Below are 26,692 nucleotides of genomic sequence, written 5' to 3'. Positions count from 1 at the left end.
CAGAAACTGAGTAACCACCAACACTGATATCCATGTACCACATTCCCTCCACATATAGCCATTTTTGCTTTCTTGTGGGATTCCTCTGAAGAAAAGTAAGCTTACATGATACTAGATTCCACACAATATCAGGCTCATTAGTTTATTATTAGATGAGCAAAGGGCAGCAGGTGGCAAGCTGGTATCAACATAAAAGGGACCTCACAGTGTTCTGAAAATCTCTTCACAGTAGACTTCATTGTCTCAGCTGGTGTAAAACAGCTAGCAGAAATAATTAAATGTTAGTCATGTGTAATAAAAGGTATGCATGGATCAGATATTCTAACATGTTTCATTCAAATTATTTTTTTCAGTTTCTTTAAAGAAACATGGAAGTATTTTTCCTAGTTCTTTTTTTTTTAAACACTAGAAGGCCAAAGTCTGATTTAATAAGTTTCTAAATGACTTGATGGCAAAAACACATGTGAGAAGGGTCAGAGTTATGTGAAGAAGTTGCAAGTACATTTGTTTATTTCTGAGTTGAGGTTTGTGATTATAGAAGTGCTTTCCAATTCCAACTTTTATTTCCACAATGTAGAATTTCTATCCACAAGAAAGCGGCTTTCTTAAAATACATTTATGACAAAGACCACTGTTTCTTTCCACTAGATTTTAAATAATTAAATAACCCAAACTGTGGTGACTTTAAATGATAAACTTTTATTCTGAATATACTGTTTTTGCACAAGATTTAACACAACATTTTCTGGGATTATAAATATTTTTATAACAGTATCATACAAATTTTTACAAAATGTTTTTTATCAGGCTAGTTAATTTCCACAAAAGTGTCAAGAGAACATAATAAATGGGAGAAAAGATCTTTTGTTCACAAAGCCACTTGGCCTTTTACATGGATGCACACTGAGCATTTTAATAAAAGTACCCTAAAAAGCATGATCCAACATCGTACAGCACAACAGAAAAGATAGCTTTGTCAGGTCACACTGTAAACTCAGTTGGCATCTATACAAGACAGTATCCCATTAGTCTCAGACGAATTTCTTCGAGTGAGTTTTTAAATAAGGTACATGAAATTATTGGTAAGGGTGGTCTAAGTCTTTGAAGTTCTGGATTTTTTCCAACACTTGATACATTTGATTTATTGATTTGCTTTTTATATAAATGCACATTGATTATTAGCAATATTAACATTCTGCTATGGAAAAACAACACAAGTTCCAGACAACAATACAATATTTGAAATTGTGAGCAAGTGAAATAATTCTATGCTACACTTGAAAAAAATCACTACACCCATTTGTTTCACTGGATTAAACTCTATACCTCTAGACATTTTAATGTTAACTAACATGATCAATGGAATAGTTTAGAGTTTTAAATTAAGAGATAGAATTTAAGCTTCGGTGGAGATAAAGATTTAAATAAGATGGAAAATGCAAGAAAGCATCAAATAAGCAAGTAACACTTGGGTTGCAAAGGCCACTTAAAAGGGATACTGCCTATTTGAACCCAGTAAGGCCAGTTTTAAAGTTAATAAACGGAATATTATAAGAAAACTTACAAATGGCAGCAACACTGTTTAATTTTTTCCAAGTTAAGCAATAATGCCTCAAGCATTAGAAACATGAAAAAAGATCATACTAAAATCTCATAGGCCCAGGACCTAAAAATCTCTTCAATCAAACTTGCTATGTCATGTTAAAAACCTGTTACAAATATGGACCACGATTGGTGTTTGGCAGTAATGCTGGTTGTTCAAATGAAGAAAACTATTAATGCAAAACTTGTTCCTGTAACTCAACACCCATGGAAGACTTATTTGAATTTGAATTTGTTTTAATGACAAACTACATAAAGCTATATGAGTGTAGCAAAAATTAAATCAGTGAAGGTTTTAAAGGTTCTTTTCTTGATCTCTTGTACTGTTTCATCTTTGAAAATCAATGTTTATAATGTGCTATAATTTAAGCTCTTGTCAATAATTAGAACTCACAGAAAAATCCTAAATTAAAAAAAATAATTTGATGAGATGAGTGTTACTGTCTTACAAAGTGATAAGTCTACTAAAGGCATGAAACTAGTATTAAGATTCAGAACAAGTTTTAGAGTGCACATTCTTACCCAATTTATAATCATGTGGTTATCCTAATATATTAGCTTATTGTATAGCAGAAAGTAAAGGATCATAGTAAGACTCATGCATGGAAGTGTATTTTGATGGCAAATGAAATCAAATAGGACCCTGCCAAGAGATGCCAAGTTTAACTGAGATTAATACAACAATAAAGTAGTTGATGAATACATACTACTTTAGTGACATTAGCCATGAAAATATTTTTAATAGGTTTTAAAGATAATTTTAAGGTAGTTTGTTGTATGCTGGAAGCAATTCAATTGTTTTAATGTGTTGCTTATATACACAAACTAACATAATTTTATATTTTTGTATCCCCTTCCCAACACTTTCATGATTTAAAATAGGCTAGCAAAAGTTAACAATTTAAGATTTAAATATTGAATTAACAAACAACATGACTCAAACAAAGCTACTAGAGTGAGAAGTTCCATATTTTTTAAATCACTTTGGTGTTTTCTAAAATGTCAATACCAGTTACAAATGAGACTACAAAATCACAACAATGCATTAGAAATGGTAACTGATGTTAACTCTTAGAACAACAGTTGGCAAAGTGAATCCAGTTCCCCCTTCCCCCATTTTTAAATAAAAAAATATTTTAAGTAAGGAAATGTATGCAAATGGTACCTAGGATATATTGGCAGTAGGAGGGAATTACAAATGTATGCAAAGCTAAAGACAAAACAAATATATCTTTTAAGCTATGCTACAGAATTGGTTATATGTTTGATATGTGAGCATATTAAAGCATGCTGGATAACATTAATAAGATTTTGACTTAAAAAGGATAGATAAGATAATTTCCAGCATATACACAAACCAATATTTGGCATGTTCAAAAAAAAAAAAGAACAAATGCATTTTATCATAAAAAATATCTGCATACTTCCAGCCTTCAGCAGAATTATTCACTATAACTAGAGTTACATTCATTATTTTTACCCTTTCTTCAAATACTGCTTACTCCTGAAAATAAGTTTTAAAAGCATAAATAATATTCTGCTTCCATATTAATCTATAATGAAATATCTGATTCACTATGCTAACCATTTTTTACCAATGAGGCTGTATAAAAACAATTCTGATTATTCATAATCAAGTATTCATGTGCATACATATAGATTCAAGGTTTCCTATTTGTTCAGATTATTGTACAACCCTCATCAATCTGCATGGACATTTTGGTCAAGCGATCACACCGTTTGAAATGGAGGGAAAGTAGCAGCAGCAGTAGAAATTTTTGGATTGTATATGCCACTATTCAAATGAACAAAGAGGAAACCTAGGATGAATCTTCATTGAGAACATATATGTACTTTTCAAAAAATAAATGTGTCAATTCTGATTTATGTACTTAAAATATCTGTACATAGGCTTTCAGGCAAAAGCACGGATCTGTATAAAATCTGTTAATTCCCATTTTGCCACTGATCTAACCCAATCATTCAGCATTTACATTGCACAGTATATTCAGAGTAGCTTAACAACATTGTTAAAGATGACTTAAGTGCATTACACTGCAAGGTTCAGATTCTTACATAATAGTAATGTCACTCATTTAACTTTTCAACGGACTATCCTCTACAGTAAGAGAAAAACAAAAAGTTAAAATAGCAGCAGCATCATGCAAAATACCCTTGGTAACCAAAGTTCATTTATCACAAGAAAAACATTTTACCCTCCCCCAACAAGCTTGTCTTAGAGCATTTTGAAATATCTGGCTAGCACTACATAACTTTACTGTGAACAAAAGGAACATTACATTGAAGCACTTATTAAGGGCTTACATTTATGAGGAAATATGTCACATATTCAAATTTCACCCTCAAGCACCTTTAGTTTAATAATTTCTTAGTTATTTCCAAACAACCAATTTATCACCCCACCAAAACTTAATTGGTCATCATTTATGTTATATTTTTGGCAGAGAAGCCATTCTTCATAAGGCATTTTATTCATGGCAATTTTTTAAAATAGAAAATTGGCCATTATATCTATCTCAAAAGATTACATCACTTTTAATTCTCTCTCTCTATATATATATTTCAGTAATAACTACTCAAAACAGAAATAATTTTTAACAGAATAGGGAGGCAAAAAAAATCAAACCAACTTCTTTTCTCCTAGAGATTGTCTTGGTAAAAGAACAAGGATTGCAGTAAGTCAAATTTCCAGGTATAAATCAAGACAATTTGTATGCTTCATAAACAGTTGTGTGGGGAGCCCTTTTACAATTAATCACATACAGTGCAACAACAAACTCTCGAATTTTCCAGTAGAGCACATATAAAATTTTGCTTTGATGTTATACATGGATGATGCAACATTCACACGAGTTTAAGGATCTGGCACCCTGACATGCAGCCAGTGGGTGCCTTTGGAGTCTGCGCCTTAGTTTTATGCCATATTATGGGCCCAGCTAATGCTCCATGGTTGACCCTATGCTAATGCATTTGAGGGCTCATGTTTTGGCAGGGTCTGGAGTTTAATTATGCAGATTTGGCTTTGGGAGGTCATAACTGGCAGTGCCTGATGCCAGATAAAAGCCAAAGAAGGACAAACTGGATTCCAATGATGGACCACAGGGAGGGATTTAATCCAGAAACACCACCACAGTCGGTATAATCCTCCTGTTGGAAATAAAGGAAAAAGAAAAATCCTGAAAAATATTTAGTGAGACATCTTTCATATTTAGTCCACTTCTGAACTCACCTTATAAAACTGCTTTAATTTGAATCCAAATAAATTATATTCTCCTAGATTTTACTGTTCGAAGAATGCTTTATAATTTTATTGTAGATTGTGATGATAATAAAAGAAGATATTTTAACAGTGAATGCTGTTTTTAGTAATGTACCAATTTCTAAATAAAAAAAACACTCATAAGATCAAATGTTCCTATATATTTATAAATACAAGAAGTAAAAATAAAATTTAATAGTATGTTTTAAAATTTCCATGAATTATGATATTAGCAATTATGCTCAATTAGGCAGATTTTTGATGGGTAGAATAAATAAATGTGAGAAGTGAGTGTCTATTTTCCATATCCTTTACATCTAGTTTCAGAGGTAAACATACCACACTGCACATGTAGCATCTGGACCTTCATCAAGAATTAAAATAAAAAGAATAGTGTATTTGAACCACAAATGAAAGTACACTCTGAAAACCTTGCTAAGTTATCAAGTTTTGTTTAAAAAACCATGAGTGCAATAAATATACTCATTTGATTACCCAGTGTCTAGTTGTGGCTCATTATGTTCTTTACTAATGAAAAATTATTATTTCTCTTTTGTTCCTACATTCTGTACTCAGTAACATTTTCTACATCCTTTAATTCATTTTAATATATTGAATTTAATAGAATACCCTAATTTTGAATTATTTTTTCTAAACATCATTTATGAATTTATTAGTCCAAGGTTCAACTTCCAAAAATTAAAATAGTTCATGTAAGAAAGTTTTAAGAAAGTAAGTAAATAAATACATATTCTATTTGGAGTAACTATTCAAAGACTCAACTCCCAGAGACTAGAACACTGACCCATTTTGCTCACTAGGGTTTAATACAGTGCCTGCCACCCAGTAAACAAGTACAATTTCTTTCTTGAATTGTATTTTAAGGTAGCAGATCTCTTTGTTTGTTTGTTCAAGAGAAGTCTGAGATAAAATAACTTATTACAAAAAATTTATTTGTCCAAGATAGGCTCTAAATCTAAAGAGAATTATTACAAATTAGTCCTCATCCTATTCAACTTTTCAGGGGCATTTGACAATGTCCAATAAATAGTCTCTCCTTGACTCATTTTCTTCTGCATCTGCCATCCGCACTTGATTGCAGTTCATCTCACTCTCTTTGGCCTGACCTTGTTCTCTTCATGGTCCCTACGTGTGAGATTTTTCTGGGGGTTAGTTCTCACTCTTGTTTTCTTCTTCCTTGTGATCTAATCCAGTCCAATAGCTTTAAATTCAACAAATTTGTTAATTACTCACTTTTTAAGTATGAAAATAATGTTTCTTTTTAAATTCAGCTTTACTGAGTTAAAATTAAGAAATAAAATTGTAAGATATTTAAAGTGCACATTGTGGTGACTTCATATATAATATTATAAAAGGATTGCCCCCATCAAGATAATTAACATCTATTACCTTACATATTTATTTTTATTTGGTTAAAATATTTAATATTTACTCCTCTTGCAAATTTCAATTTTACAGTGTTATTAACATAGTCATCACTTATAGCCACCAAGTTTTCTTAGATCTTCAGACTTTACCCTTTTACCACCCTCTTCCCATTTCCTCCAGCCTCTGCAAACACTTTGTTTATATGAGGGTTTTTTTTGTCTTTAAGATTCCATACATATGTGATACCATGCAGTATTTGTCTTTGTCTGGTCTATTCCACTTAGAGTAATGCTTTCATGGCCCATCCATGTTTTTGCCCAAGGCAAGATTTGATTTTTTAATGGCTGAGTAAAATTCCATTATTTATATAAACTTTTAGGTGGTTTTCATATCTTGGCTATTATAAATAATGATGTACCAAACATGAGGGTGCAGATATCTTTTCCAGTTAGTGTTTTCATTTTGTTTGGATAAATACCTAGAAGTAAAATTTCTAAATAATGTGGTAGTTCTATTTTTAAAAATTTTTGAGGAATCCTATACTCTTGCATAGTGGCTGACAGGTTTACATTCCCACCAACAATATACAAGGCTTCTCGTTCCTCCACATCCTTGCCAGCATTGGTCTCTTGTCTTTTAGACAATAGCCATTCGAACAGGTATAAGGTAATATTCATTGTGGTTGATTTGTTGCTCTCTAATAATTAGTGATGTTAAACATCTTTTCATGTGCCTGTTGGCCATCTATATGTCTTATATGGAAAAATATCTACTCAGATCCTCTGCCCATTTTAACTGGATTATTTATTTTTTTGATACTGAGTTTTATGAGTTCTTTACATATTTTAGATACTGGTCCCTTATCAGATTTATGACTTGTAAATATTTCTTCCAATTCATTAGATTGCCTTTTTTGTGTTTCTTTTGCTGTGCAGAATCTTTTGATACAGTTCCATTCCTTTGAGTTGATTTTTATGTGTGCATAATGTAAGATAGTAATCTAGTTCCATTCTTTGCATATGGCTGTTTGGTTTTCCAGCACCATTCACTGAAGAAACTATTTGTTTCCCAGTGTGTACTCTTTGCTCCTTTGTCATAATTAATTCACCGTATCTGAATGGGTTTATTCTGGGCTCTATTCTGTTTCATTTTTCTATGTGACTTGTCTTTTTATGATAGTGCTATATTGTTTTGACTATTGTAGTTGTGCAATACAATTTGAAATCAAGAAGTGCGAGGCCTTCATCTTTGTTCTTTTTCAAGATTGTTTTGGCTATGTAAAACTTGTTAAAATTTTTAATTTTATTTTGTTAATTGTTGTTCAAGTTCATTTGTCTCCATTTTCACCTCACCATGCCCCTCTGCTCCACTCCATCCTCAAACTCACCACCTTTGGCTTTGTCCTTGTGTCCTTCATACATGTTCTTTGATGCTCCCCCATTAACCCTCTCCCCACTCCTATCTGTTTACTGTGAGATTGTTCATTTCAATGTCTCTGGTTGTATTTTGCTTGCTTGTTTGTTTTGTTGATTAGGTTCCTGTTAAAGGTGAGATCATATGGTATTTGTCTTTCACCACCTGGCTTATTTCATTTAGCATAATGCTCTCTGGATTCATCCATGCTGTCACAAAGGGTAGTAGCTCCTTCTTTCTGCTGCGTAGTATTCCATTGTGTAAATGTATCATGGTTTTTTTCATCCACTCATTTACTGATGGACACTTAAGTTGCTTCCAGCACTTGGCTATTGTGAATTGTGCTGCTGTGAACATTGGGGTGCATAGTTTCCTTTGAATTGTTGTTGCAGGATCCTTAGGGTATAATCCAAGTAGTCGAACTGCTGGGTCAAAAGGCAGATCCATTTTTAGTTTTCTGAGGGAATTCTATACTGGTTTCCACAGTGGCTTCACCAGTCTGCATTCCCACCAACAATGCACTAGGCTTCCCTTTTATCCCCAATCTCTCCAACACTTGTTTGTTAATTTGTTTATGATGGCCATTCTGACTGGTGTGAAGTGGAATCTCATTGTGGCTATGTGAGATTTTTGTAGTTTCATACATATCATAGGATTGTTTGGTCTATTTCTGTGAAACATGCCTTTGGAATTGTGACAGGTATGTACTGAATCTCCAGATTACTTTGGGTGGTAGGGACACTTTAACCATGTTATTTCTTCTAATCTATGAGCATCAAATATCGTTCCATTTATTTGTGTCTTGTCCCCTTCACGGTTAAATTTACTCAGAGGTATTTTATTCTTTTTGATGCAATGATAAATTGAATTATTTTATTAATTTCTCTTTTTGGATATTCAATATTAGTATATAGAAATGCAACTGACTTTTGGAACATGACTTTGTATCTTGCAATTATTTTATTTTTTTTTAAAGATTTTATTTATTTATTTTTAGAGAGGGAAGGGAGGGAGAGAGAGAGAGAGAGAAAGAGAGAAACATCAATGTGAGGTTGCTGGGGGTTCTGGCCTGCAACCCAGGAATGTACCCTGGCTGGGAATCGAACCTGGGACACTTTGGTTCCCAGCCCGTGCTCAATCCACTGAGCTACGCCAGCCAGGGGTATCTTGCAATTATTTAAATTTGTTTACAAATTCTAACAGTTCCTTGGTGGTCTTTAGGGCTTTCTATGTATAGGACCATGTCACATGCAAATAAAGAAATTTTACCTCTTGCTTTCCAGTTTGGATGCCTTTTATTTCTTTTCATAGTTGAATGGCTTTGTATAGAATTTCCAACACTATTCTTGAATACCAGTGGCAAGAGTAGGCATCCTTGTCTTGTTCCTGATCTTAGAGGAAAAGCTTTTACATTTTTACCATTGAGTGTGATGTTATTAGCTATGGGATTGTCATGTATTGCTGTGAGGTATGTACCCTCAACACCATCATTGTTGAGACTTTTACCAAAATGCATGTTAAATTTGATAAAGGCTATTTGTGCATTTGTTGAGATTTTCATGTGATTTTTATCCTTCAGTTTGTTAATGTGGTATATTATATTGATTGACTTGCGCTTACTAAACCATTCTTGCCTCCTTGGAATAAATCTCATTTGATCATGGTATATGATCCTTTTGATGTGTTGTTCAGTTCAGTTTGTTGAGAATATTTACATCTTTGTTCTTCAAGAATATTGGCCTTAATTTTCTTCTATGTAGTCTTCTAGTCTGGTTTTGGTATTATGTTAAGCCCGGCCTTGTAAAATGAGTTTAGGCATATTCTTTCCTCTTTAACTTTTGGAAAGATTTGAGAAGGATTGTTATTAACTTGTTTTAATTGTTTTGCAGAATTTACCAGTGAAACCATCTGGTCCTGGACTTATGGTTTTTGAGGGGAGGTTTTTGATAGTGATTCAATCTGTTTACTAGTAATTTGTCTGTTTAAATTTTGTGTTTCTTCATGATTTATTCTTCATAGGCAGTATTTCTAGGAATTTATCCTTTTTTCTCTGTTGTCCAAATTTGTTGACATATAACTCTTTGGAGTAGTCTCTTTGTTCTATTTCTTTGATATAAGTTTTAACACCTCTTTTATTTCTAATTTTATACATTCTCTCTCTCTTTTTTCACCCTGGGAAATCGAGCTAAAGGTTTGTCTATTTTGATTATTTTTCTCAAAAAAGCAATTCCTTATTATTAATCCTTTTATTGTCTTTTTTTAGTTTCTATATCATTAATTCTGCTATGATCTTTGTTATTCCCTGTCTTCTACTACCATTGCAATTAGTTTGTTCTTTTTCTAATCCTGAAGGTGTAAATTTAGGTTGTTTATTTGAGATCATTTTATAACTACTGCAGGTGTTTATCACCATAATTTTTCCTTTTAGGAGAACTTTGCTATTTCCCATAGTTTTGGCTTTATTTCATTTCCATTTGCCTGAAGATTTTTTTTTGAAATTTCTCTTTTGATTTCATCTTTGAACCATACTTGTTTAGTAGGATGTTACTTAATCTCCACACATTTATGAATTTTCCAGTGTTTTCCACATAATTGATTTCTAGTGTCAGAAAGTTGTGGTCAGAAAAGATGTTTAATTTTGTCTTAAAATATAATAATCTTCCTAAATTCATTAACACTTCTATGGCATAAACCATATTCTATCATGGAGAATATGCCACATATACTTTATTTATTTATTTTTTAAAGATTTTATTTACTTATTTTTAGAGAGGGAAGGGGGGGAGAGAGAGAGAGAGAGAGAGGGAGGGAGGGAGAGAGAGAGAGAGAGAGAGAAACATCAACGTGCGGTTGCTGGGGGTTATAGCCTGCAACCCAGGCATGTACCATGGCTGGGAATCGAACCTGGGACACTTTGGTTCCCAGCCTACGCTCAATCCACTGAGCTACACCAGCCAGGGTTAAAAATTCATTTATTAAGATTGATTTTTTTTATTAGATAGTATAGCAACCGCACATTGATGTTTCTCTCTCTCTCTCTCTCCCTCCCTTCCCTCTCTAAAAATAAATAAATAAAATCTTTTAAAAAAAGCAGGATCAAGAAAGATAAGTTATTAAAAAAGTAATTATTGATAGGTGATAGGTATGGACTATTTTGTTAATTGTGTTCTGGCTGTTTTCAAATTCCTTTGTTCATTTATCTTCTCTTGCTCTCTTCCTTTGCAGTCTGATGTATCCTTGTAGTGATGTTTAGATCTTTTTTTCTTTGTCTTTTGTGTATCTAGTATATGGTTTTGCTTTGTGGTTACCAATGGCTACACAAAACATCTTATAGCATTGTATTTTAAGCCGGTAATATATTAAGATTGAATGTATTCTAAAGCTCTACATTTTTACCCTCTCTCTACCACATTGTGTTTTTGATGTCACAATTGACATATCTTGAGTAATCATTAATTTTATTATAGTTATTTTCACTACATATTTTTGCATTGAGATCTAGTATTTATGGGAAGATTTTCAAAGGACTGTGCAACACATCACATAAATTATCTCAGTTGTTTATCATGGATGCCCTGCAAGGTAGATATTGTGTCCTGATCTCACGGAGAGTGCCACAGTTTCAGAAAAGTTAGCCGTTTGCCCATGATCACACTGCTGAGAAGACAACCCATAATATGATCATAATCTGCTTCACAGACCAGGATGAACTCTTCACAATTATATTTAATATATTAGTGATTAACTCACCACCATTACAATAGTAGATTATCAATGAGATGTATATTTTCACATGTTTTCCTGTTACTGATTAAAACTTGTTTGCTTCTGCTTTAGGAAGTGTCTTCAACATTTCTTGTTAAGGTGAGTCTATGTTCTTGAGAACTTTTAGTCTGTAGCCTTCTTTTCTTGTAATGACCTTTTCTGGTTTCAGCATCAGGGCAGTGTTGCTTTCTACAATGAGTTTGGAGGTATTTCCTCCCCCTCAGTTTGTGTGGTCATCTTTAGATTCTTTTTATTTGTAACTCTTTGGGCTTCCTGAAAGTGGAAGTGTTTTTCTTTCCCCAGGCTTGAAAAATAGTCAGCCATTATCTCATCAAATAAGTTTCCTGCCTTATTCTGTCTCTCTTCTTCTGATATTCTACAAGATACCTTTTGGTCTGCATGGTGTTGTCTCACAAGTCCCAACTGCTATCTTGACTATTTTTCATTCCTTTTTCACTTTGTTCCTAAAATTAGATGAATCCAGTGCCCTGTTTTGAGTCTACTGATCCTTTCATCCACTTTAGTCTGCTATCGAAGCTATCTCTATTGAATTTGTCTGGTACAGTTAGTATATTCTTTAGCTTTGTGACTTCTATTTGGTGCTGTCTTATATTGCTACATCTTTTTGGTCATTCTCAGTTCATGCATTTTTCTCCTGACCTTGTTGAGCATTTTTATTACTATTACTTTGAACTCTTTATTATGTCAATCACTCTTCTGTTTCATTAAGGTCTGCTGTGAAATTTTATCTTGTTACTTTGCCTAGAATATATTTTCTGTTTCTTCATTTTTCTTGATTTTCTGTATTGGTTTCTGCACATGAGATAAAACATCTATGTCTCCATCTTGAAGTGGATATTTCTTAGTGCCTTCCAATAATTGGAGGTGTGCAAACGCCTGGCCTTGTCCCAGGAGTGCAGAAATCAGTCAGAATCTAGATTCAGGCTGAAGCAAAAGTAAGCAGCTTTAAAGTATGCTAATAGGCATCTTTCAGGGACAGGCTTGGAGATGGGCATTTTTGTCAGCTCCTTCTGCACTGAGCTCTGGGAGTAGAGCTGGTGAAGAACTGTTTGCTACAGCCCTGTAGCACCTGTGAAGGCCAATCCTGCTGGCCACCAGAGCCAAGTGATAAAGGGGTGTATCCTCAGAGTGGCAGCTCCTAAGTCAAGATGCCAGATATGCCCAAAAGTCTTCTCAGGGAGACATGAGAGATGTGGAATGGGTCTGAGGAAGAACATAGAGGCATTGCCTACTGTGCCCCACTCTACTGGGAGGATCACAGTCAGCCCCTAAATGTGTGCTACATTAAAAGACTTACACTCAGGCAAAACAGTTTTAAAGTAAGCAAATGTTCTCTGATAGGGAGACTGGGAGTAAGGCATTTCTGCATACTTCCTGTTCCCTGCACCCTGGGAGGATAGCCACAGTGAGTCCTCACAGGCCCATTAAGAACTGTTTCCTTCTTTGCTATAGGATCTCATGGGTGCAAGCCCCTAAGGACTTTGAGAGCTAGGTGTTTTGGGGGCCTATCCATCAGGTGGAAGCCCTAAAAGTTGGGGTCTGTAACAGGGATGGGGGACCTGGCTAGATCACAGGGGTCACAGAGAATCCCCGAGGCAGTGAAAACTTGCCTTCTGGGGAGAAAGGATGGTGCGTAGGAGACTGCCCAAGGCAACAGTAAACAAGCTAGTGCCAGTGTGCTTTGCCCCAGCAACTGAGCAGTGAGCCAACAGGAGATGCAGCAGAAGGAACTTGCACAGAGTGTGTGCCCGGCTAGCATAACATTCCAACAAGGGAGAAAGGCCCTGTTACATATTTCTGGAGAACATGGGATTTTGGGCTGGGATGTTAAAATGGAGTACAGAAACTCACTCTTTCCTTGCCCTTGCCAGCCTGGTCAGGGGGTCAGTGGCCCACATGTTCCTGGGATGATGGGTCCTGGAGACCCCATGGTCTGACAAGTCCCATGCCCCTCCTCCCTGCATGAGAAGCAGTGACAGCACCGGCGACTGGCACTGTGCGACCCTGCTCAGCCAGGTGCATGGACACTGGGTCAGGCAATGGCTGGAGGGATGGGGTGCAAATGCTAGGTCAGGGGGTAGCCGCTGGAGGAAAGGGCAGCAAACCACGAATAGGGTGCTGGCACACACAGACTCCAAAGGGCCTCTGGAGCTGAACTGTGACTGGGAAACAACTAAGCCTCCAGGATTCCCCAAACACGGTATTTTTAAATGGGAGGATTCTAGGGGCAGCCTTGAACTCATCTGGCAGAGGGCAGAGGAGTTATTTGCCTTTTGGTGTTTTAAAGGGAATGGGCTTTAAGTCAGATGCCTGTTATTTTTCCAAAATTGTATAGCCTTTAAACAAAAGACTCTTTTCCCTTAATCACTAAACCCCTACCTCCAAAGTTTATGGGCGGTGGGTAGCGGAACCCCACATGGCTGCACAGTAACAGCACTAGATGTTCTGTCTAAACACTTCATTTTTCAGGAAGGACCTGAGAGTTGTGAGTTCCCTCCTGATTTTACATTGGTGTGCCGGATGTGGGGTTTCTGGTGATAGCATGTCTCATCCTTTCCTACCCATTTCAGTGGGGGCATTTCCTTGTTCATCCACTGTGTAGGGGTCACTCAGCTGAATTTCTTTCAGAGGGGATTTCTCTGTTAACAGGTACATGTTTGGTGTGTCTGTGTGTCTTGGGGCCTACCAGGTCACCACCTGGGACCAAAAGCTCAATAACATAAAGATGTAAAAACTCACATTTTTACATCTTTAGCACCGAATTTTCCCTTCCCTGACCTCCACAACCTCTGCTCTTATATTTTTTTGGAAAGATCTCAAGTGTGCCCCCAAACATTATTTTTTTTTTAAATTGTACTTTCTAGAGTAGTGGATCAGGTCAAAGACAAGTCATCTGAGTTTCCTCCCCTTTCCTCAAATGTAATCCATCAGCATGTCTTCTTAATTCTAGCTTCAAAATATATCCTGAAACCTACTACTTCTCACTGTCTCATGTCCAGGTCACCATCACTTCTTGCCTCTACTCCTATAAAAGCTTCCTCACTTGGCTCATTGCTTCTACTCTTGCACTTCTATAATCTTTTCTACAGAAAGAAGTCTTGTAAAAACCATACAACAAATAATTTCAGTCCCTTCTTGAAATTTCTTGTCACTTTCAGAACAAAATCTAAATTTCTTAATAAGTCCTACAAAGCATACATGATCTGGGATTTGACTGTCTCTCCATCTTCACCTTCCTGTATTCATCTCTTCTCTCCCACCACTCATATTTTTAAAATTTATTTTTAGACAGAGGAGAAGGGAGGTAGAAATACAGGGAGAGAAACATGAATGTGTGGTTGCCTCTACTGCGTGACCTACTGGGGACCTGGCCCGAAACCCACACATGTACCCTAGACTGCAACTCAAACCAGCAACTCTTTGGTTCATAGGCCAGTACTCAATCCACTGAGCCACACCAGCCAGTGCTTCCCACCAGTCATTCCACTTCAGTAACACCAGCTCTCTGTGCAATGTGCTTACTATCTCAGGGCTTTTGTAATTGCTCTTTTTTAATTCCAATTCCTTTACCTTCAGCGAGTGTTGCCAGATAAAAAACAGGGCTCTCAGTTACATTTGAATTTCAGATTAAAAAATAGGTTATTTTGTAGTTTAGACATATCTCGAATAGCCCACAAGTAGATAGTAGGTATATGGTATGTACTTGATAAATAAATAGAAGGTATTCAGTAAAGTAACACATATAGTGACTGGTTAGAAACACTACAGACATAAAATATTAACTTAAAGGCTTAATTGTCATTGTACCAGGAGGATCTCCCAAGTTCTAGTTAAGTATCAATTTGACGGGATAGAAAATTAGAACACAAATACCCACCAATGCATTAAGGGTATATTTTATCAAAGAAACTCATATTAAAATGTAAAAATTATTCTAGACATGTATTGCAAAAAGGAAAATATTCTCTCTGGCTTGATTCTATTGTCTTTATATTTATATTTTGCAGGGTCTTTTTGTTGTTGTTGTTTCATTTCCACTATGATGATGAGATATATGTGTTTCAGTTTGGGAGATGGTAGTTTAGGTAAGTTATTTAAAGTCCCTGAAGTCTGTAAGTTGATTCACACTGAAAAATTCTGCCTCTTCAATTTCCTGGTCATGTGTTCTCGTGCATTTTGCATGGTAAGCACGTATACCCAGACTTGAAATTATTCTATGAAAGTAAGTTATGAGCTACAGTCTAAACGCATTCTAAATTACAAATGCATTGATATGGGTGAAACTTTTTAGCATTTTTCTGCCTTAAAGGGATCAAACTCCCACAACATCATGACTAGCAAAATCAAGTCTGATATTTAAACATTACTGTAGTAGAAAATACAAGATTGTTTCAGTGTGATATATTAACATAGAAAAAGGATGCAGTGTCAATATTTTATACACACACATACAGGGGTGTGCAAAAGTAGTTTTATAGTTGTGAGTACACATGTTTATTCTTATTTATTAATTATTTTATTATTTATTTGTGTTACAGCTATAAACCTACTTCATCCCACCCCGTATGTAGTTATTTTAAAATACAATCATTTTATTATATTTTCTTCTCGAGATGTCTCTCGAAGGGTCATAATAAAGATATCACTGAAAATTCCTCATTTCTATTTTCTTTTCAATTACTCATTAGAAAGAGAACCAACATCTACACCATAGTTATATACATAAGATTTTGCCCAAAGGCTAACTTCTTAAGACCATGTATACTGGTGGTTCAATTTTTTTCCATTTTCCCACATTAAACAAGTATTACTAAACCATTACTCAGCCTTTCTTTCAACAACCAGGACCTGGGGGTGACTAAATGCACATATCGCGAGCACAATGATTTTTAATTTATTTAAATAAGTTTATAAACAATTTTTCCTGAGAGAATTTTCTGGTCATTTGACTAAGAGGTTTTTGCTTTCTCTTAGAATTATATTTTCTTCAAAAGGCAAATGAATCACTGGTGAAGACATCTACCAAATGACAGCTAACTTTGAATTTAGATAGATCAATACTTAACTGACCCATTGAAGCTTTAAAGAAAAATCTATAAAATCCACCAACAAATAATTGGTTTTCCTATGCAGTACCTTAACATACTTACCACATTAACTGAGGAGGTAGGTAGTATATTTGTTAATTATTTAAATATATGCATGCATGTACATGTTTATTTCTGCATAATTTTTCAGGTACCAAATCATGTGTTTTTATAATAGGTTTGAATAAAATAATGAACTTCCTCAGTGATACATACTTGTATTATTGGCTTGCTTTAGTTTCTTCTTTGATAAACAAACTTTTTCTTTTGTTCTTCTTTACCACTTCAGTCTTCATAAAGCTATTATCAAAAGGTCTCATTTAGCTCTGGCTGGCGTAGCTCAGTGGACTGAGCATGGGCTGCGAACCAAAGCATTGCAGGTTCGATTCCCAGTCGGGGCACATGCCTGGGTTGCGGGCCACGGCCCCCAGCAACTGCACATTGATGTTTCTCTGTCTCTCTCTTTCTCCCTCCCTTCCCTCTCTAAAAATAAATAAATAAAATCTTTTGAAAAAAAAAAAGGTCTCACTTGAATACTAATGTTTTAATGAAATCCTTCTTGTATGGGCCTTCATAATTAGATTCCTATAATCTATATCCTTTTTGGACTCCACAGGATGTAAGGATCCTTGCTTTAGACAGAGTCACTCTTTATTTTTATTTTTATTTTAGATTTCATTTATTTTTAGAGAGGGGATGGTCGGAAGAAAGTGAGGGAAATATTAAAGTGTGGTTGCCTCTTGTGTGCCCCTTGCTGGGGACCTGGCCCACAACCCAGGCATGTGCCCTGATTGGGAATTGAACAGGCGACCCTTTGGTTTGCAGGCTGGTACTCAATCCACTGAGCTACACCAGTCAGGGCCAGAGCCACTCTTTAAATGCTTAGAGAGATATCACCCTTTAGAAGATGATACCACTATCTCAGCTTTTTTGTAAGTATAATCTAATCCACACAAATTCCTAGTTACAGACAAACATTGAAGTTTAGATTTTATATTTATTGGTGCTAAATGTGGGGAAGAACGACCAATTAATCTCTCAGTTGTTTTTCTGGGAGATGAATATTTTGTTACTTTTATCAACTTTCTATTGTGTCAGAGAACACACTTGCTTTGTTATCATCATAACAATATTCAAACTGCATAGACTAGGTTCACTGTTCCACAGTGATGACTGTGTTTTTAAAATCCCCATGCCAAGCCTTGTTAATGTAAAGTATATGTCACCTACACCATCTTCCAAGACTACCATTATGTATTCCTCAAGGACAATATAACATCGAGGAATCCCAGATGTGCTCTTTTCATCTTTCAAAAGTTATTTCATTAAAATATATTGATCCTATCCAGTTAAGTCCATGCTGGTATTTATTTTCTTGTTAAATTTATAGTTAGGGTAAAATAGGAAAATATTTCATAGGAAAATTTAAAGTTATATTTTGGGAGGTATTAGGTAAAAATAATTAACTCATGGTTACCTATAGATTTTTAAGGTAAAGGTAACATGGAAAGTGATCTATTCAAGATGAAGTTGAAATGTGGTAGAGGGAAGTAAGTTTCTGAATAAATGGTAAATTTTTACACTATTCTTTACCTATAAAATATAATGGAATAATTTTTTGCCCTTAAGCTTTAGTTTGCTCATTTCTATTATGATTACAAATAGGGACATGTATAGAAAATGTGATTTTTACAACTTTTAATATGTAAATGGTATGATTACCTATGCAATCTTCTTTAAGGAAATAATTCTTTAAGGGTTCAATGATATTTCAAATAGCTACCTAGATGTCAATTTAAAAATATGTTCATACAGAGAGATAATTTAATATTTTTTAGTATTTAAACCAGATAGGTTTCCTTCACTTGAATTTTTTTTTTGCTGTGAAAACAATTATTTTATTATTCCTGGACAAATTCAGTTGTTTTCTGAATATTCCTGTACTACTCTACCTTTTTCCTACTCTGATAGGCTCACTCCATTCATAGTAATGGCCACATCTCCATCTAGTGGTATTCTAATGAACAAATACCTGGACGGCAATGGAGAAAGAACACAACCTAAGCTGTTCTAGTAACTAATCGTGGTGAATCGAAAGCATTAGAAAATAAACTGCAAAACTATGAATGGAACCCTGAACACAAACTCAGGCCCTAAAGCGTCTATTTAGACATACTGATTGTAAAATTCAGATAAATGACAAAAGGTTAAAAATAATCATAATTTTGCTCTGGATAATGTAAGTGATGTTAAGTAAAATAAACAGCAGCTGGAAGCACTTGTACCAAAATATTTAAATAAGAGCATTGTTACTTTAGTAGTAAAATCCTAAAAAGTCATTTAAACCATGTTTGTTTTAAAAAAGAAAAGAAACATTAGAATGACTGAGTCATTAAGTAATGATTGATAAAATTAAAATGGTTCATTAATTTTATGTTAGCATCTTTTGAAAATAAATTGGGATGACCAGCTCTTATAATTATCCTTAGGATAACTGCCTTTAGTAAAATTTAGACATCACGAAGCATGTATAATTTTTTTCTTCACATTGACAATGTTTATTGAAAACCCTATGAGAAAATACTGATTTTTAAACAAATATAGGTTGCTGTTATATTCTGTTTAAGATTAGAAAATTAAGCAACATTTGAAATTAGCAATTTATGAAAACAGCATTAGGACTGGGGTTTTTATAACCTGGTTTCAGGACACAGTGCACTTAGGAATATGGATTATTTTTTAAAATTTCAAGCCAAACACAAAAACAAAGAGAAATTAGAGAAAGTGACTGACCATCCACACCACATGAAAACTTGCAGTAAAATGAAGGTAGGAGCTGACATCATGGTACAGGCACGACTCGTTGTGCATATAAGTTGATCCTATTTATAACGGGCAAAGTAGCAAGTACAGGAAAAAGAAAGAAAACACAGAAAAGAAGACATACAAGATGAGATTTCATGCAATTTGCTGGCAGTTAGCAGTTTATGTGAGCCTCCATCCAGAGCAGATTCACAGTCACCATTGCAAATAAGCATTACCAAAATATTCCACTGCTGAAGAAACACAGACATTATTAGCACATTAAGCTTACTGAGCAGGAGTTGTACTTTCATACACAATCCACTGTTGTAATTTACAGGAACTTAAATTATTGAAAATTTTCATCTTAAATATTTGTCATGCCTTGGTCAATTTACAGAGTTTCCCAGAGTGAAAATATTTTTCGCGTAAAGGGTTTTTATATGATCCCTCAGTCTTTGATGGCAAACAGCTGATGAGCGAAGTTTCCCTAATGAGCGGCACTGCCCTTGGGCCCACAAACAATATTCTTTGGAGAATGATTTGACATGGGCAAAGCTTCTAAATGTGTAGTAGATAAAACAACAGAGTCCTCATATCTGACCTTTATTTAAGTAAAATGAAAAAGAACAATTAGCTGCAACTTTGAATCATTTTCCCTAGGGAAAAGGAATGATCAGTAGTCCTTGGGGAGATAACTTAGATTTACTTACTAAAACATCTTGTTTTTTTTTAAGCCTTATTCTCCATCACTAATTTTATTTCTTCTTTGCTCCAATTGTAATTTATATTATCTAATTGTATAGTGTGTATCTATGGAAATGTATTATTTTTACTGGGCCAAATGTGGCTATGTATTTTGAGTAGGTAGTACACAGTGGAATGGAAATCTATTCTAAATAAATAACAACCTATATAAATGCACATTAATCATTAAATAATTGGGCCTGTTTTCAGAATAATCAATTCCTACAATGATAATGCTCTATGTTTGCCTACTTACTGGTGTACAAGCCATTAAATGCAAAGGCACATCTTGAAGAATCAGAGAATTGAGGAATATTGTATTTAAAATTAATTTTTTAAGGGGGCAGGTATTTTGTGGCCTTTGTGTTTGAGAATAAAGTTTCTTAACTGAAATCATTTGAAAGCATAAAGCTGATTACAGACTCAGTAAGTCAGAACTTTCCTACAGGTTAGACCTATAGAAAAATTAGCAGTACATTTAAATAACATAAATTAAATATGCTCTGTGAAACTTTATCAACTTAACCCTACTGACCTTGTCTAATTTCAACAATATAAAAACTGATACATTTACCTTTTTCACTTTTTTATTGTTGTTCAAGTACAGTTTAAAAGAAATAATATAAATCTCATATATAATAGATCGGGAACAAAAAAAGTAGAATTACATAATAATTGGACAATGGTTGTTTAATAAATTTTTAAATACCCTGAATGAGGACTAAACCAAATCTCATAAAAACTTTCATATCTTCAAGTTTGGAATAGAAATGAAGGTAGGCAACTCATATACCATAAGTAACAGTTACTGCCAGTTACTATTTTTAGAAAGTCTTTAAAAATCATTAGATTAGTAATGTTGGATTATGAGCAAATTCATTGGAATTGTGTTTGAAAGTACAATTTCTTTGAAAAGGACAGATAAAAGAAGCAACTCTTAGCTTATGCTAACCATGAAAAATACTGAAATGAAAAATCAATTTACCAGAAAGTACATCATGTTAATGAGAAACACTATGGCTCTTTAACTTCTTGTGGACAATGACCATGGAGAAAAAAGTATTTTAACACAGTAAACATTTGGTCTTACCAAGTCATTGTTATCAAAGCAGACGTCAGGCCCTTTTCGGTATCTGGGTTGCTTAACCATATCGCAGGGGTTTGGACCATCAGCTAGACACTTGTTAAGGAATATGAAATCACTTTCTCCCCACACAATTAAAAATAGAAAATGTAATATATTTATTTCCCAAAGCAAGTAACAAATACCCATGCTATTATTCTAGCCCATCACAACCAGTTCAAGTACTTAGGGATTCAAGGAATTAAACTGCCACATTTTTTCTTGTCAGAGTAGGGGCTGTGTGAAGAGATCAACTTTTTAAATTTTTTCCTGTATATGGCTCCTGGCACATAGGAAGTACTCAATAAATATCTGTCCAATATAAGTGGATGCAATGTACAGATGATGTAGAGTGTGTAAGACAGGGTCATACTAGTAAAACAGCACAAGGGAGAACCTGGATGCACTCTATTTAGCAAGACAGAAACATAAGCCAATTCCTTATAATAAACGTCAATTCCAAACATAGGTGAGAACTGTTTTTTTTTTTTTCCAAGAAGAGCATGGGTAAATGCAAAAATTATAGGTGCTGTACAGAACCTCTGTGTACAATGTCTTAATAGCCACTACATGTCATTTTGCATGTTTACCACCAGAAGTAGTTTTAATGTTATTGGCATTGCAGTTGTAGCATATGACAGGATTTCCTTCTTTTTTAAGGCCAAATAATATTCTACGTGTATATATACCATATCTGACTCTACTTTGGATGACTTACTATTGATAGCTTGTAAGTCACAACACTCTTTTTTCCTTCTGCCCAACATCTGGGCAAGCTGATAGGGAAGCAGGAGGGCTCCCTCCTTCTGCACTGCCTGTGAAGTCCTGAACATACAAGTCCCAGGCAGCACAGGCAAAGAACCCAGCACCCCCGCCTAACCTCCATAAAAATCCCAAATCAGTTGCTACTCCCTGCTCTCTCAAGCCATTTCATATCTACTTGGGGACTTGCACTGCTCTCCCCATCAACTTCATTATGTGAGTAAGAAACTTTTCACATTCTTTTCACGGGTGTGTAGCAATGTCAGTCGTGACATAAAACTAAATTTTATCTTTGTGAGGCAGTCATTCTGTAATATTCTTCTTTTTACGAGCATAAACCATGTGACAAGGTTAAAAATGCATTATTTTATGATAAGATAGCCTTCTATTCCAAACACCTCTAGCTTCAAAGGATACAAGTCTGCTCTGCTTGTATGAGCAGGCGTGTGTCACAGGGACACGTCCCTTTGCTCTCAACAATTATGAATACTAAGTTGGTGTTCATAAGTTTTTCTGCATGAAAGATTCTGCAAAATATTAAAAAATAACAACATTATCTTTTGGGAAAGAAATAAAAGTCTTTCAAGGATTCTTAATATATTAAAATGAAAGACAAAGTATCACATCTTTAAACACAAAGCATTACCAACACAAACAGTAAAACAGAATGAGAATGATTTTAAAAGACAGAGCACTGTTTTGCTTATTAGTATGATTATATTACCTCTCTCAAATGAAATCTAAAAAACTGCAATAGATGTTTGAAGTGGATTTTTAAAAATGTTAGTCCTTAATGCAAAATTAGCACTAGTCATTGAAACTCATAGAAAAAAAGTTTATTTTACATGTTTAAGGAACTGTGGTATTTATCAAGGGAAATATGCCAAAGTTGCCTTATTTTACAGAGAAGAAAACTGGGAGGACCAATATGACTAAGCATCTTGCCCAAGCTAATGGCAAAGAGCAGCATCACTCTGTTCAGCAAACTTTCTGTGATCATGGAAATGTTTTTGCTTCATCCAATATGATAGACAATAAGGCTATTGAGCACCTGAATGTGACTAATGTGCCTGAGGCACACAGTTTTAACATTAATTAATTGTAATTGATCATTGAAATGGCCTCAGTCGGTAATTACTGAACTAGACTACACAGATATAGACAAAAATGAAGAGCTTCAGATTCCATGAAGTGTTTTTTTTTCCCCCTGTATATCCTTAGCTGCTTCTGCCTTCTTTAGCAATCATGACAAAATGTAAATATGTTGTAAAAGACTAATTTCTTTATGGTTATATATTTTCAAAGAAGTGAGATTTTCTTGTCCATCCCCACCCCAACTGAACTTAGGACACAAGCATAAAGCAAATAAAAAGACATGATCCAACCTAATATCTTGATTATAATGATCTTTGTAATTTAATTTAGCCTATTTTAAAGCAACATTACTATTACTGGGCATCAGTCAATGAAAGGCCAAAGGACTCAACCTCTTTCTGATGTACCCATAAAATGTGCTGTAATGCTGTTTCCTGAAGTTGCTAGCCTAATGCACCAATCTCTAAACAAGATGGTCTGACTTTTTCTGAATTCATGCCTGACTGTCCTCCCCTTTCTTTTCCTTTTCATACCCTCTACCTCCTCCTATGACATAAAAGTTAGCTAAAGAAAGTCATAAAAATCATACTGACCATGTCTATTAAAAGTTTCTGCAAGTTTCAGTTAACCTAGTCCTGAAATTTTTTAACTTATAAACTTCTTTTCTAAATCCCTAGCAACCAGCAATCCCAGCCCTTTCACATGCTCAGATTACCTCACCTCCTCATATTTCCTCTCCCCTATGTTAATATTTCTTCTAGAACAGCCAGCCAGAAGCCACTAAAAACAAAGTTCCCCAACTCTGCCTTCTAAGCTGCGCCTTTCTGCTCAGTTCTCAGGGCTCCTGTGACATGGATTATCACCCTCCTCTCAGACTTCAAAAACCCCCTCTTGCCTTTCTCCCCTATGCCATTATGACCAAATTAAATTCCTCAGCTGTCCCTGCAGCAAATTCAAGATGCTTTATGAATACTGGTGACTAACATAAACCTTGACTTTAGAAAATATTTTCTCCCAGTTCTTACAGCTTCAAGTCAAACATAACTTTAATTTTAAATTTCAGTGAATACTAGAATCAGAACACATCCCCTGATTATCTTTGTGTAAACCTGTTTATTAACTATATGTAAAAAATCAAATATATGAATTAGAATGACTCGTATTAATCCTAATGTTACTAAATTGAATAATTCTGCAATTTCTGGATAATAGGAAAATTTTAATATGGGTTCTTTTAGACAAAATTACATATAAATAATAGAATTTCTCTATGTTCTGATTTCTTGAATGTATATTATAGTTGAAGGGACTATAACTTATCAAAGTTAGACTTAATTTAAAAAAACTACAGAGAACGTGAAGATCTCTAGTGTGCTCATCTTAGAACAGTTACTCATCGCTCTCAGACTCAACACCAATCTGTTATTTTCTGTAATGATTATAAAAGTGAATACAATTTCTTAGTGAAATATTGTAGAAATGGTCCAGAAATGAAGAAAAAAATTACCTGGAACAGTTTCCACAGTCTAATACACCACTGAATGATTTACTATCATTATCGAAGAAATACTGCGTTTGCTCAGTAATGCAACTCTGCTTTGACAGAGAGGCGGCAAAGTCATCGTCTTCCATCTCAACTGTGGGGAAACAGAGACCACTACTGTGAGGGGCACTACAGGACAGTCCCCCAGAGCCTTCCCTTCTCACGGAGCAAAACAACTGTACAAGGGCAGGCACCTTGACTGGCCTGTTTACTGCTGTGTAATATAGTGGCTGTGTAAAATAGATGCTCCCCAAGTTTCAAAAGAATAAATTAATTCAAATATATAGCAGCTACGAAATACAGGCTGATGTGAGATAGGAAAGTTTTGACAAAAAGATTTTAACCTACAAGTGTCTAATGGATGATTTGCTCTCTCTCTCTCTCTCACACACACACATGCACACTTCTCACTGAGTTTTTTAAAATTCAAGCAGATACAGAAAGAAAATTTTGATTATTATTATGATACAATATCTGAGCATTTACGTACCTGCCTCAAGGAGTCGTGGAAAAGTCAAACTCAAGATAAACTGCTGAAGAATAGACCTGAATTTTAAATATGAGTAATTATTTATAAAAATCTACATATTTTCCTTTCTAAATTATATAATAAAAACCTGAGGAATTTTTCATATTCATTTAAACAGTTATTTTTCATCTTTCTGGGAAAAATTGTGAATTTGCTAATAAAAAGCTATGAAGCATTTTACATAAATAGTTCTTAAATTATACAAAACATTGTAAATGTTTCTGTTGAAGAAGTCATGAAATGAGATTGTTTAGGACCAAATGAGGGATGCAAGCATGGGGAGGCATGGGGACTTGAAGAGGGAGGATAGGTTTCACAGTCAGGATTTTCTCTTTCTTTTGGTTTTTAAAACTGTGTGGTGGAAGAACCCTAAAAACAAATAAAAATCGCTTTGTGCCATGGGTTTATAAACTATTTATAATAGAGAATGTATTTGTAAAAATGTAATGTGACATTTATGAAATAAAATATACATACCATATATATGGCATAAGATACATTTCAGTTTTATAATAAATGACAATAAATGTTAGTATGATATACTCATCTGGAACTGCATTTAGTAAAGAAAAAAGGGGGACAGTAAGTAGGGAGATATTCTGGTCAAAAATAAGATAAAGGCAATCAAGTATTTCAGAATCAATATAAGATTTAGAAAACCTATGTAAATTAATATATAAATCTCATTTTTACAACATAAAGGACAATTGTCAAATTTTTTCCAAAAAATTCTTTTTAATATAAAATCTTTGCTACTTTATAATCACTTGATTTTAGCTGGGAAAGTCTCAACATCAAATGAATGTTAGAGATTAACCTACTTGGGATAAGCATGGAAAATACAGTGGGGCACTGATACAAAAGAAACAGGTAGAAAGAAGAGAGGGAGAGAAAGGATCCCAGATACAACAGGAGCTTTAGTTACTTGACTAACCAGAACTAAACAATGACAAATTTGATCTTTCAGACTCTTGACAGTGCCTCCCTAAATAGTTTAAGTGTCTCATTTTCATAGGTGGCAGGTCATAGGTGAGAGGGTGAAGGAGGTAGGGGAATGGAATCAGTGAAAAGAAAGAATTAGATCCATTTCAGCAAGATGATGCCTCAAACTATGCCGGCCTTTGTATGAATGGCAACAGGTATAAAGACAAGCCATCATGTCATGAATTTAGTCAATGAAAACATACAATTTGCATATTAAAGGCATAAAGTAGGAGAGATATATGCACCTACAATTTAAGGAATTGAGTTTAATATGAGGAAAAAACATAAATGAAAAGCGTTTCAAAGGACCCATAGAAAAAAGAAGCCTCTGAAGAGGCTGAAGTTTGTTTGAGCGTAACATTGTTTTCATATTAAAAAACCGAATAATTGTTACAGCTTCACACTGATCACTTAGGAAAAACTATATGTATTATCAATATGTGCTATTGGAAATAAAAATGTAACTCCCATACTATTTACAGGTCACAAAATCCATTTTCATCAAATTCTTTACTATTTGACATCTTCTCATTACCGATTAAAATACAGT

General features: G+C 34.6%; 1 protein-coding gene across 7 annotated transcripts in view; it reads right to left on the bottom strand.

Annotated features, from left to right (window-relative positions):
• Positions 1 to 679: 679 nt before the first annotated feature.
• The window catches only part of CACNA2D1 (calcium voltage-gated channel auxiliary subunit alpha2delta 1), a 460,101-nt gene continuing 434,088 nt past the window's right edge, over positions 680 to 26,692 (bottom strand). For all 7 annotated transcript variants that reach the window (XM_045827337.1, XM_045827338.1, XM_045827339.1 and 4 more), the window contains 5 exons: positions 25,120 to 25,175; positions 24,594 to 24,723; positions 22,409 to 22,518; positions 21,197 to 21,279; positions 680 to 4,770 (listed from right to left, as the gene is read on the bottom strand). In XM_045827337.1, coding sequence (XP_045683293.1) covers positions 4,654 to 4,770; positions 21,197 to 21,279; positions 22,409 to 22,518; positions 24,594 to 24,723; positions 25,120 to 25,175 — 496 coding nt within the window. In that variant the 3' untranslated portion in view covers positions 680 to 4,653. The remainder of the gene's footprint in view (positions 4,771 to 21,196; positions 21,280 to 22,408; positions 22,519 to 24,593; positions 24,724 to 25,119; positions 25,176 to 26,692) is intronic.

Source organism: Phyllostomus hastatus, unplaced genomic scaffold (assembly GCF_019186645.2).
Source record: "Phyllostomus hastatus isolate PE091 unplaced genomic scaffold, TTU_PhHast_1.1 phas_scaffold_78, whole genome shotgun sequence".
Classification (NCBI taxonomy): Eukaryota; Metazoa; Chordata; class Mammalia; order Chiroptera; family Phyllostomidae; genus Phyllostomus; species Phyllostomus hastatus.
The sequence above is the reverse complement of the archived record's forward strand: the minus strand, read 5'-3'. Positions and strand labels throughout refer to the sequence as shown.